The sequence below is a fragment of the Mesoplodon densirostris genome, chromosome 16, assembly GCF_025265405.1.
Source record: "Mesoplodon densirostris isolate mMesDen1 chromosome 16, mMesDen1 primary haplotype, whole genome shotgun sequence".
Taxonomy (NCBI): domain Eukaryota; kingdom Metazoa; phylum Chordata; class Mammalia; order Artiodactyla; family Ziphiidae; genus Mesoplodon; species Mesoplodon densirostris.
In genome coordinates, this window is record NC_082676.1 from 40,545,231 (window position 1) to 40,558,644 (window position 13,414).

Sequence of the window (13,414 nt, forward strand, 5' to 3'; positions counted from 1 at the left end):
TGACTCCAGGGGCAGCATGCTCAGTTATCTTAGGCAGGTAATTTTGGAAGGTGGCACCGTGTTCCTAATAAATTGCATCAGATCCCATCTATCAGTTACTAGTTTCAAGAAATACAGCACTCAATCTACTTGAAAATATGTGTTTTGAGAAGGCCAGTGGGAGACCTGAAAAGGGACTTTCTGAACATATTGAAACTCTTTGTCTTACAGATGAGAAAACTAATCATTTAACAGTCTTGCCTAAGGTCAAACGGTTTGTTCCCTGGACACTTAGAAAGCTTGAGTCTCATTCACGGTTCAGTGGTTGCTACTCTTTGCTCTTGTTTCTCGGCGTCCACCATCCTCCTATCCGGTCCCGTCCCCTACCTCAACTTCAGAAAGATCCAGACCTGGGATCCGGAAATGGGGACACTGAACAACTGTGCCTTAAGGGAATGACCAACCATTAAATTGTCGTAAGTGCAAGATGAGTGAGGTTTGCCTGCTAGAACATTAAGATCTAAGAAGGAAGACCTTCTCTGTTTTATGGACCACTGTATTCCCAGCACAGTGCTTGGTACATAACAGGCTCTAATAATTGTTAAATGAAGAAATGATTGAATGAATATTAGGTATGTCAGGTTGTCACGTCCTTTTTCTTTTCTACCTCCTTCCAGTTGTACTAACAAAACGTGCAGATTTAGATTCAAAGAGGAGAAATCATGTACAAAGCGCCCAGTACGGTGCCTGATTCATTGTGGGCAATTAAAAAACGTCCGTTCATTTTCCTTTTCTTCCAAGTGTAGGGTACTGGGGGTAAGGGGTGATGTGCCATGTTGTTTATGTGCCTGGACATAAACTGACGTGGGTAACTAACAGGCTGGTGGAAAGGGTTGTCGGCGTTTTTCTGATCCGTATCAGAAATTCCAGTGCCCCGAAAATGTACAGCTTTTTTACCCAGAGAGGCTGGTCGCGTTTGTTTATCTATTCTGGGCTGCAGTCAACTCTTTTAATACAACTTTTTATAAGCATCAGCTACTTTGCGGCGGGAGGAGGGGCAGTGACAGGAAAAGCAGGGAACCCCCCTCTCCCCAGATAAATGAAGCCCTCTGTGGCAGGGTCTGTGTTTTGCGGGTCTAACGAGTCCTCGGTCTGCGGCGGTCCCCGCCCCCTCCAGCCCCGCCTCCTCGCCCTAGGCCGCTGCAGCCGAGGTTCAAGTTCGGCACCCGGACGCGCGCTCGGTGCTCCGAAGCCTCCCGCGCCTCAAGGGCCCCCGCTCGAAGGCTAGGAGGACTCAGAGGTCATTAGGGTGCGGGGTCACTCGGCCACGCGTTGTGGTACCACGTGGCAGAAAAGTTTCCAACTCTGCCGTGGGGCTTCCCAGTGCCCCCCAGCGGAGCAGAGGCCCGCGCTTTGGCACCCGCTCCGTTTTCTGTCGCCTGCAGTCGCGCCCCATCTCGGGGAACCCCCGCCCCCTCTACCCCGGTATCCTTCTCTGAATCCCCTCCTTCCCTCGCTGCGAAGGTCGCCCCAGGAAAATACCCTGGGGGGTGGTCTCTGGAGAAGGCGGCCGGGGCGCCTCCAGCTGGTCTGGGGTAGGGGGGTCCAAGGACAAGTGTGCGGAGGAGGGCGCGGAGCTGGGCGCGCGGAGTAGACAGGCGACAGCGGCCCGCACTTGACCCCGGTGCGACTGGCGGGAACATTCCGCGGCTCCCACACTCCCGCGCGCCAACTCTGTCGGGTCGCAGCTGACCCCACGCGGGCTGCACCCTCCACGCCCCCACCCGCCCTCGCTCCCCATTCCTGGCTCCCCTCCGCCCCCAGTGCGCAGGCCCGGCCGCCCCAGCGCGCATGCCCTGGGCTCGCGAGCGCGGCCAGCCCCCAGCCTTTTGCTTTCTACACACTCTACAACTGGGGAGGGGGCGGGGTGGAGGGAGCCCGGCCGGCCACGTGATCCAGCCGGCCGGGGCCGCGGGGGCGGGAGCGCGCGCCGAGCGAGGCGCGGGGAGGGCGGTGCGCGTGCGCGCGGCGCGCGCGGGCGGGCACGGGGCTGGGCTGAGGCGGGCGGCGGCGGCGGTGGGCCGGCCGCGGAGGGGGAGGAGCGGGAGCTGAGCGAGGCAGGCGGGCGGAGGATGGGGCCGTGCCCGGGCTCCGGCTGCAGCCGCCGGGGGACACGCCGTGCACCCTCCGGCTCGGGGCTCTCGCGGCGGCGGCGGTGGCAGCGTTAGCGGCGGCGGTGAGAGCGGCGTTCCTGGCGCTTCCTGGCCGCGCTTCTCCCTCAGGCTGGGCGAAGAGAAGAGGCGGCGGCGGCGGCACACCGGTGTCTCTCCCGCTGGAGATTTCTTTCTGCTTTCCTCGTCGACTGACTCACCCCCTCCCTTTTTTGAGGAAGGGTGACCTCTTCTCTGGGACTGGAAAAAATATTTTTTTGAGGAGGGGGGGTGGGTGGCAGTCTCAGGGGCTGCTTCTTCTCTTCTTTCATCTCCTCCTCCTCCCCCTCCAAGCCCGAAAAGCAAACCCCACAACTGCTCCAGCATCCTCCTTCCCTTCCTCCACCTCCCTTCTCCACCTCTTCCAGTTTCGCCCTCTCCCCTCCTAATTATTTCATTATTATGCTTCCCTCTCTGGGGGGTCTCGTCCTTCTCAGGTTGCTTGGAAGCCTTGGCCTCCCCTGGATGCATTTCTTAAAAATTTTGGAGCCAGGGAGTGAGTTTTCTCTGAGGCGTGTGTGAGAGGCGTCGGGGGTGTTTTCCTGCGCGAGGGGCGGGTGAAGTTCATTGCCCCCACTTTCCCGCGACCTTTTCGGGCCCGATTTGGAGTCGAGGGGGGAGCAGGCGTTTTCGGGGGGCGGGGGGCGCGGCGGAGAATGGCCGCGGGGAGGGCTCCCCGGAGCCTCCTAGTCTCTTGATCAAAGCATTCCGCTATTCTGATTTATTGCCTGCTTGGTGAGTTTTTTTTTTTTTTTTTTTTTTTTTTCCCCTCTAAAGGAGACCTGTGTGTTCAGCCATTACTTTGCTCGGCGCTGCTCACAGGAATCTCCGACCCTCGGTGCTGTGGGCAGCCCCGCACTTGGGCTCCTCGCCTCTCGCCCTCGCTCCCGTCCCTCCTCCCTCTCTCCGCCCCTTCCCCCTTTTCTTTCTCCGCTCTTTCTTCCCCTCTCTCCCTTCTTTCGGCCGCCGTCTCCCCCGCGCCCTCCTCGGGGCGGAGGGAAGCCGAGAAGGGGGAGGGAGGGATTGGTGTCAATTTTTTTGTGCGGCCGCGGCCGGAGCCTGTGGCGGGCAGGCGGCTAGCGGGGAGACCCCGGCGAAGCAGAGCCATGGATGGCCCGACGCGGGGCCATGGACTCCGCAAAAAGCGGCGGTCGCGATCTCAGCGAGACCGGGAGAGGCGCTCCCGGGGCGGACTGGGGGCCGGCGCGGCCGGCGGCGGCGGGGCCGGCCGGACCCGGGCGCCCTCGTTCGCCTCGTCGTCGGGCTCCGACAAGGAAGACAATGGGAAGCCCCCGTCCTCCGCCCCGTCCCGGCCCAGACCCCCGCGGAGGAAGCGGAGAGAGTCCACCTCAGCCGAAGAGGACATCATTGATGGATTTGCCATGACCAGCTTTGTCACTTTTGAAGCGCTGGAGGTAAGGGGGACCCCCTCCCCCCGGTTTCCCTTTATAGTCACGACCCCCGCCCCCCGCCGCCGGCTGCGCCCGGCTCTGGTGCCTCCCCCGCCGCGCTCTGGTCGGTCTGGCTGGCTGTCTGTCTAGGCTGAGGTCTTATTGTTGGTGGTGGGGGGGGAGCTGGGGGCGCGGGCAGACAGGCAGCAGGAGGGAATCGACAAGCCGTGCCTGGTCTCCAGGTTTCCTCGTTCTCTCTCGCCTTCCCCCTGCGCCCCCTCCCCGCACCCCCTCCACAGCAGATGGGCAGAAAGAAAGGGGTTCAGGCATCACAACAATGCGCCCCCCTCCACGGAGAGCTCTGCCCCTACTCCTTCCTCCTCTCCCTCCCCAATCATGGCTTCTTGGCTGGTGGAAGTCTGCTGGGTTTGGGGCGCCTGTGGACGGTTCTCTGTGTGCTTTCTACAGAGCCATATGTCCCTGTGTGTGTGTTTGTATAGACCTTTCCTGGGTGTCCTCGGGACCAGAGACTGATGGGGTTTTGTGGTTCTTTGCCCCCCTTCCCCTACCCCCTTTTTTTCTTTTCATTTCTTTTTTCTTTCTTTCCTTTTTTTTTTCTTTTCTTTTCTTTTCTTTTTTTTTTTTTGGTGAAGCTGGGGAAGGGGGCGTTTTCTCCTGGTTGGGAGAAAGGAGGGAGGAGGGGAGGGAAGAGAGGAAAGGATGGAATATCTTTCTGTATTCCGTACAGGGCTCTATTACAGAAAGGGTTAATTGTAATATTATCTATACACATACATATGCACATGTGTGTGTACATGAGCAGTTCGGTTAAAGGACAGAAAAATGTACACTAGAGAGGACTGGTGGGAGGAAAGAATAAAATCCTAGCTGGTATCTGAAGGGCTTGTCACCCAATTGTCCCTCTCCTTTTCCTTTTTTTTTTGTGTGTGTTTTCTTTTTTTTTATTTTTCTGATTGGCTTTGTGTGTGTGTATATCTCTGTGTGTCTTTCTTTATTCTTTGGGCACCTGCAGCATTGATTTCCAAATGCACATTTTTCTGCCAGCTGAAGGGCTCCTTGGGGGTGGTGATGGGGGGCAGGTAGGAGGAGATTGTCCAGGGGTCAGAGGGAAACTCTCTCTACCTGGATGGATCTGATTTGGTGCTGGCATGGGTCACTGGCCTGTATAAAGGTAACCTCCTTTTTTCTCCTCCACCCCCAACACGCCACACATACAGAGCGCTTTGAGACTCTGCAGAGTTGGTCCGGCTTTCTTAAGAACAAAACCAAGATAGGAGTTGGTTTCTAGCCTTTTCTGCACCTGGTGTGATGGTTTGAGGTTCCTGAAAGAAACTTTTCTTTTTCCCTTTGGTTTTTGCTGTTATTATGGTATTGTTTGCAATGCTCAAATGCAAGCTTTGTTAATGACAGCTTAAGTCTCACATGCGGTAACTGTACAGGTTTAGAGGTTTAGACGGCTGGTTCTCTGTGTGTGTTTGGGTGTCAAGTTTAAATATTTTTAAAAAGGGAAGCCTTCCTGTTAGGGTTGTTCTTTTCTGTTTAAACTGCTTTTTGGTTGGGCTGCTGGTGGTGATGGTAGTGGATGGTGGATAGTGGTTGGGGAGGAAGGGAGGGTGGTGGTATTGGTGGCCATAGATTCTGATGTTAGTGATTGAATCAGTTGTCCTTGGGTTCTAGAACTGGTGGTTTATTGGCTAAAATGGATCTTATGGAGTTCTTTTGAGTGTTGAGGCTCACCACTTGTTAGGATAATTCTAACTGTGGCTTCAACTTTGCCAAGGTGGGAGGGTACTGTACAGTGTGACCTCTTTCTCTCTGTCTCTCTGCTTCTCTTTTGCTTTAAAATAGGAATTGAAATGTCAATACGTGTCCTAGTACATGAATTAGAAAACGCTGCCTAGGATTTGGTTGCTATCAGTGGTTGGTTTAGGACAGTATTTGTAAGAGCTGCTTATAAGTGGTTTTGTTTCCTGCATGGTTATCCTGCTCTGCTATGTGGCCCTTCTCAGTAAGTAAGCAAGAGGGGCCTCCAGATTCCCATGAACATTTTTGAAGGCCAAGTAAAGATAAATATAACTTATGCAGTTGTTTTTGATTGTTCTACTTTTAATAAATATTTGACTGGGCTTGTGATGTATATGTCTATCCATCTGGCTTTTGAGAGAAAATGTGCCCATTCTAGTTTCTTTTGGGTGTAAAAAAATTTTTAATTTTTAAAGGCCAAGTTTGAAATGTACCATTAATACCATTCCTTTCCTTGCTGTGATTATTTTTCTGCTACTTTTCTAGATTCAAAACCCAGGTTACTTTGGTTAGCTGAATATTACACTACCTTCATATCTGAATATCATTTGAATATCTTTTTGTGGGTATAAAGGTCTGACTTTTTAAAAAGTTTCTTTAAAACTTTATAGAAAAATTTAAACATATACAGAAGTAGAGAGAACAGTATAGCAATCTCCAATGTACTGACACACCACCACCAGGTTCAACAATTGCCAACTCATGTCTCATCTTTAGGCCATCTACTCATTCTCTCCTCCCAGATGTGATGTGAGATGTGATGTGAGAAAATTGGTATATATTTCTAAGTGGTAATGACTCAAAAAAAACCAAAAAACAAACCCACCCAAAAAACCCACCCAAACCCATAGTACCATTATCACACCCAGGTTAATTAACAACAGTTCCCTAATATCATCAAATATCCTGTCAGTGTTCACATTTAGGCATCCTAATTTTTGTAGGAAAGCTGTAAATACACTTCTGAGGTTAAAAACACACAGTGGGGAATAAAAATCATCATGTATGTCTGGTTCTCTGGGAAAAGGTAGAACTGTCTGCTGCTTATCACATTTGTGTCCATGCTGGATGGTCAGACATATGTGTGTGGTGATCATTAAAATAAAACCTCTGGTGTCCCACTGTACTCAGTTTGGAAGATTTACTGAACTATCACTAAGAAATGTGAGAGCTTATTAGGAAGCAGACAACTAAACTATGAACTTGGACAGAAATGTATGTTACAGGAGTGCTTGTAAATGTTAAGAATTATTAGAGATTCTAAGAGTTATCCTAAATACATACTGTGTTTTTGTGTGTAGAAATGAAATCACTTGTCACCACGTGTCATCAAGGTTGCTGCTAGTGTGATACTGTGATTAGAAACCAGAAATATTGGCTTGCACAGCTTGGCTTTTAAGCTTATGTGGGTTCAGAGCAGTAGCTAGCTAACTGTGGAGTGTATACTTTGGGTGTTAATGGGCACATCATTTGACTCCTATGGTTTTGTCTAGAGTAGCTCATTTTGACTTCCCTTTTAAGAAGGGGCTCCTAACTCATAATGAAATGTCCTGATAAAATTGTTCCAGACTAACTGTGGTTTTACTTACAGTACTGGAGGAAAAATAAGAAACTTGTCTAATGAGAATCTACATTTTTATGTTGATTTATTTTTCACTACTGTTGGTTCTTATTTAAAATGAAAGCTTTGGATGGGGTTTGAGAAGTCCCACACTTTATATGCAGTGAAACTGGCAGAGGTAGTTTCGTATTCTGCAGGGACACTTGTCTTGAGTAATTGTGCCCTGAAGTTCAAGTATGTGATTGTGAAGAGCCTCATGATAGAAGATAAGAGGGTAAGTGAGGAGGCGAAAGTTGAACATGGTGTTCTTTTCATTATGCATTTGAGAAGCAGAATTACCATTTGGTATGGTATTGTTTATTTGAATATTCTTTTAATACAAGTGAATATCCCCAGATATCAAGCCTCATTAAAAAGTGGTTTCCAGCAAACAAAGTATAAATGGGAATGTTGGGGTTCTAGTACTGTCAGCATACCCTGATGTGCCAGATAATATTACCTTTCTGTCGTTATTTGCATTTCTTTCTGTGTAGTCTTGATTAGGAAGCCATGTGAGCACTATGACTGAAAATCTGCAAATCCATTATTTTTCCCCTCACTCGGCTGCTATGTACTGGGTTCTTAGGGCAGCCTCCTTTTGTACAACTGACCAAGGGAAGCAAAGATGAAATTGTGGGATTAGCAGGTAGGAGGCTAGTTGGAGCTTTGCAGGCTTGTGAAAATGAAGGAAGACTCAGTTCTGGTGGGTGGAGGATCAAACTAAGACTTTCATGTGGTCTTCATTTCCTATGTGTTTCAGGGCTTACGTGCACATTGGTAGTGTAAATAGGCTGTACAGAATTTGATGTGCTTGTAACGTGCCAGGTTTGTAGGCTGTAATAATTTACTATGGTCAAATCTCACTTATTCCGTTGTTTAAAAAGCATTAATCGTTTTCCTTGTATCAGTCAGCAAATATTCATGGAGTGTTTGATATGTGCAAGGTACTAGAAAGAGTGCAGACACCTAAAATATATATAGTGTCTTGAAGGAGTGTGCAGTTTAGTTGAAAAATTAAGTCCAGCACCTATAAAATGTTTTTGAAACAGGCACTTGAATGCCTAATACCAACTAGGTGCAATAGGCTTTCAGAGAAGGGATAGTGAGATAGGCTGAAGTGTTTGAGAAGGCTTCCTGGAGAATATGGGGCCTAGAAGGTTGAAGTGATTTGGATAGACACGGAGGGAGTGTGGGGGGGGTGGGCATTCTAAAAAGAGGGAATGGTGAAGAAGGCACAGAAACAAGATGAGTGATTAGGTTTTGCGGGCAAGGGAGTGCTGGTAGAAATGAGAACAAAATTGTGTAAGAAAGAGTGCTTGTTTGGGAGTCGGGAGACCAGTGGAGACCCATACTCCAGGCTTGGCTGTCCTAACCAGTTGAGTGACCTTGGGAAGGCACTCTTTAAAAGCCTCATTTTCTTTTTCCACAAGTTGAGAGGTTTAGAGTAGTTTCAGAGCAAAGGTACCCAAGCTGGAACGGGACATAGTTCTGTGGATGTTCATAGGTTGTGTTCCAGACCAAAAAAATGTGATCTACTCTCAGATAGTTTTGGAACTTGATGGGCTAGACAAAATTAAATGGGTGACTTGTTCTGCCCAGGTTAGAAGTCTTTTGTAATGTGTATATGAGTTTTGATATTAGAGAAGGAGAAGTGATGTGCCTTATTTCCTAATTTATATGACCACAGGGCACTTTCATTCTTGGCATTATAATTCATAATCTATAATCCAGTATGGGAAATGCTGGAAAAGATTTCAATGGTCCCTTCCAGGTCTTGGCACTTGATAGTCTCTGAGTCTAGGGTGAGTGGGCTGATGATAGACAACTTGGAAAACCAGGCACAGAAGTTTGGAGTCAGAGTAGAGGCTGCTGCTTAAGTAGGAGTGGCAAGGGGAGTGTGAGATGTAAATAATGATGATTAGTCCACTTTTCCTTCTGCTCCCTTTTCCTGCCTGGTGTCAGCCCTTCATTGATTGTTAGCAACCCCACACATGAGGTGAATATTGGTGAGTGATCTCATTAATAGTTCTTTCATTGTGATAGCAGCCCAATTCTGATGCTACCAAGCTGCCTTCCAGCCAGAGTTGAGTTTTATCCTATCTTGGTTCCTTCTGGTTTCCTGTAATGCTGATTTTTAGCAAGCTGGGAACGAAGGCTGGATGAGAAAGGAGGTTGACACTGATGTTAAAATAAAGGTTTCAGATTATCTGCCTTTTGCTCGCTTATGTATGATGTGTTCATTCAAGAAAGGTCAGAACCCTTCATCTGCTGTTACACAGCCAGTGAAAGCTATGGAGCTATGTTTTTGTTACATTTTTCTCTTTCTATCTTGGGAAGTTTGGGATGGGACTGTGGAGTAAATGGGTCAGTTCCAGCATTTCACTTCAGACAATTTGCATAGCTTTAGGATCTGAGGAGTTCCTAAGTGGTGAGAAAGTCTACAGAAAAAAAAAAAAAAGGACTGTGAACGTGCTTGGTTATGAATTCAAGTATATTACTATGCTTACTGAATTTCAGTATGTCACTGAACAAGGCAGAGCATCACTCCAGGAGTATTTATGGGAGATGAGGTCGAAGATGGCGATATGGTGATTCCACATGCCTTGTGTTAGTTGTTGAGATGAACTACTTTAGATCTTTTTTGGAAGTAGGCAGGGTATACATGAATCAGTAAATTTAAAAACTGAATCACAAAGTTAGTGATTACCCTTTAATCCTTTTTGAGAGTGTTTTCCTCTAGCTTTCACCATTGAAAAAGGGTTAAAAAAGACAGGGCATTCAATATGATTCCAGGAGATTCAAGGAGCATTGAGGGTGTTAAAGAGATTCTAACTATACAACAGTTCTATATGCTGTCAAAAAAAAATGGTGATTATTTAGTTTGAGAGAATGTGAGGATTATAAATAAGGTCCCCAAGCCAAAAAAATAAGAGTTGAGGACAGCTGTTAAAGAATAATTTAGGTTCCACTTGCTAAATTTGGAAGCCTTTGGACATAAGGTCAGTTGTACTTTTTGATGGAGGGAGTGTGTGTGTGTGCACGCATGCAGAGGGTGGATGGTGGGTTAGTGTTTTTACATTTTATTTTACCCCTATGCTGTAATATACTAATATATTAAGTGTAGCCTAACTTTGTAAAAAGTGCCTCATACTATTTCTTTTTTTCTCAAGAAACAACACTTTTCAGGGTTAGGATTAAACCCAATATTTTGTTGATATAGGAAAAAGACCTTGGTAATGGGATAGCAGCTATTCATTTGAGAAAGTTCTGGAAAAAAATCAGATTGAAAAACTCTCAAATAATTGAAGTTTGGAAGAGCAGGAAGGGAATTAATTTGGCGAAACCCAAGACAGGAGAGCATCAAAACCAATTTAGGGACATTTAGCTGGGTCAGAACAGCTTTTCTTATATAATGTGTGCCTGTTCAATGAATAGATGAATGCAGAATTTTTTTTTTTTTCTAGAACTGGGGCACAGAATTTAAGGCTGGTGAGGCCCTAAATTTGCGTTTCTTCTTCCAGATCTGAACTGTGTTCTTACTTCATTTCTTCTAACAAGCCTGCAGGGTAGGGGGTATGCAGTCAGTACTTATCTTGTAAGGTCACAAAGAATAGATCCTTTTTATGCTGTTAGTGACTGAAGAGGGGAGGGGTGGATTTAACTTAGTCTGGCTTCCTTTGCTTGCTTAGGAAGAGACTAGGCAAGTACAGGCTTCTCTGTGTCATTCCTTTTCAGTCTCTGATTCCATCTTTTGCAAGGGGACTTGTAACCTGAAATCATTTGTATTGCTGCCGTCTTTCTAGGTTTTTATTTCATATACTAGTGCATGTGTCAGTCTCATCCTAGGATCCAGTAGACTCCCCACCACCCACTGCCCACCTACCTCCTTCTCTCCCTCCCTCCCAACTTCCTTCCCCCTTTCCTCTTCTCTTCCTTTACTGAGATAGAGTTATCAAAATTATGAATTTTGAAAGGCAATGGATTTAGGAAGTTCTGAATGAAATGTAGAACTTTGAATTACAAACCTTATTATTTGAACATTGACAGTCTGTTTGAGGGACTCTGAAGGTAGCACCATGAGGATAAATTGCTTGCCTCAGTTTTCTGGGCTGTTATCAGCTCATCATTCTGATTTCTCATTCATTTGTGAGCTCTGGTTAGAGTTTGCCTGAATAAATACCACAAATGACCAAGTACATACATATATTTTGTCGTTTTGGCTTGCCACTATACCATGTAGTGCCATATCTCTGGGCCCTGGAAAACCCAAGTGCGCGGAGATATGGCATTTGGACACAAGTAAAATGGAGTCACAAGAGGAGAAGGGAAAGCCCACAGTTTGTAAGTAAAGGAAAATGGCTAATGCAGGTTGGGATTCATTTTTGACAGAAAGCCTTCAAATTTCAAGTACTGTGTGATTGTTATTAACTGAAGCATTTTGAAATGACCTGGGTTAGATACAGAAACACAGCCTGTGAAGACAAAATGCGACTCTGGGTTATATGGGTGAAATGTGATACCTTTAGACTGAATCTGGGACAGGATTTAAGTCAATGCCAGGGTCAAGTTGTGATGATTCCTGAGGGATGTCAGGGATGTTGTTTTCCTTGTCTCCACACCTACCCTCCCGTGTAGCACAACCCACCAACTTCATTTTACATTTCTGCAAAGTTTCTCATGGCAGTGATATTTTAGAGCTTGAAAAGAGGAATTAAGAGAGTCTAGTTTTGCAGTGATTTCTCGATAGTTATAGTGAAGTAGACTTTTTTTTTTTTTGGTTGTTTGCTAGGGTCTCTGTGCAGTTATGCTTACTGGCTAAAGGTTGCTGGCTAAAGGTGATTTAGTGAATAGTTTTCCATAGTTAGAAACTAAGTAAGAAAAAAAAAAACCTAAGGAAATAAAGATGTAGATGGAACAGTAGTTGAACATTAGAATATCACTTGTTTTCCAGCCACATACTAGAAATTCCAATGTTCCACCCATTCTCTCTGTACATGTTCAGTTGGCAAAAATAATGAAGATCCTGGATTGTGCTGTTCTAAGAAATGATCTTATATAGTTCAAGTGAAATCATACTTTCACTGGGGCAAAAGGGGAAACAAGCATTTGGTATTGTGTGTTGCTACATATTACAAAGTTTGCTCCTTTCTCATTTGTTAGGCTGATCAGTTTGATTATATGTGAAAATTACAGTTTTGAATTTAATGTGCATAGCTACATCTTCAGGGGGTGTTATCCTAAAGTTAGGACCTCAACTTTTTCAGAGCAGTCTTTTGATCCATTTCAGTTCAGCTATTGTTGGTTGATGTGCTTTCTAAGCCAGAGCGACATTAGAGGCACAGTTGTTGTCTTTAGAAATGCTGTAGTTCTTCCTCTCATTTTGCAAATGAAAACACAGCCTAGAGGGGTTAATTGTCCTGCTTAAGATCACACTGGGAGTTAGAGGCTCTCAGTGTTATCCAGTGAAACTAGGAGACTGCTTTTCCTCAGTACTTGGATTCCTAAGGATTGGGAACATTGGAAGGTAAAAAAATAATAATAATAATAATAACTGCAAATGAGGATGATCAACCATGATTGTAAAGATTCCCATTTTCCCCAAGAAATGTTCTGATTATTACCCAGTATCTTTCCCCCAGTGCACAATTGGCCTTTCTCTGCAGGTCCATTAGTCTTTTTTAACACCCCCTCCCCTCCATAATGAGGATGTAAGAGAAAAAATAAATATTAGGGTGATGATGTGAGGGTTTCTTATCCTTGAATAACCGATGGGAAGATAAAATAATTATTTGAATGTAAGATGATCTTAATGTGGCCGCTTAAAATTTTAACGTAATTTTTTTGGGTAGAATATTTTTCTTCAGCCTGGCAATTCAGAGAGACTCAGAGCAACTTACTAAAGTTGGTAGCAGAACATTTGAAACAAGTGAACTTTGGAATATGGTTGAGTTGAAGACTCAACCAAACTTTTCTTCTGAAGAAGAAAGACTCAAAATATTAAATCCACATGATGTGTTGGCTAAGCCATCTTGCCTGTTTATTGCTGAACCAGAAAATTTATAACAACTGTTTGTCATGTGTATATATTTATAGCCATTCATACAATGAAAAGAAGTTTTCATGAGATTGTAATAACATATCAAGATGGATGTAATTAAAACAGAAGCAGATTGACACCCTGAATTAAATGCAAACCATAAACCAGGATACCTGAGCATTGGTACCTTACATATTTGCTGCAGGGGGCAGTCAGCCAAATATGCAAATAAAAAGACATTGATGAATTTCCCTGAGTGTGTATGTTGTGGTTGCAGAAAACCCAACTATTTTATTAATCTTTTATCAAGCATTGTTTAGATTGCAGCAACAATGGAATGTATTAATTTGGCAGACCAAATAGCTTAGGACCA

The 13,414-nt window shown here is 45.7% G+C and overlaps 1 protein-coding gene across 4 annotated transcripts in view; it reads left to right on the forward strand.

Annotated features, from left to right (window-relative positions):
- The first annotated feature begins 2,873 nt into the window (after positions 1–2,873).
- Positions 2,874–13,414, forward strand: part of AUTS2 (activator of transcription and developmental regulator AUTS2) — a 1,143,092-nt gene continuing 1,132,551 nt past the window's right edge. For all 4 annotated transcript variants that reach the window (XM_060078085.1, XM_060078086.1, XM_060078087.1 and 1 more), the window contains exon 1: positions 2,874–3,604. In XM_060078085.1, the coding sequence (XP_059934068.1) occupies positions 3,296–3,604 (309 nt within the window). In that variant the 5' untranslated portion in view covers positions 2,874–3,295. The remainder of the gene's footprint in view (positions 3,605–13,414) is intronic.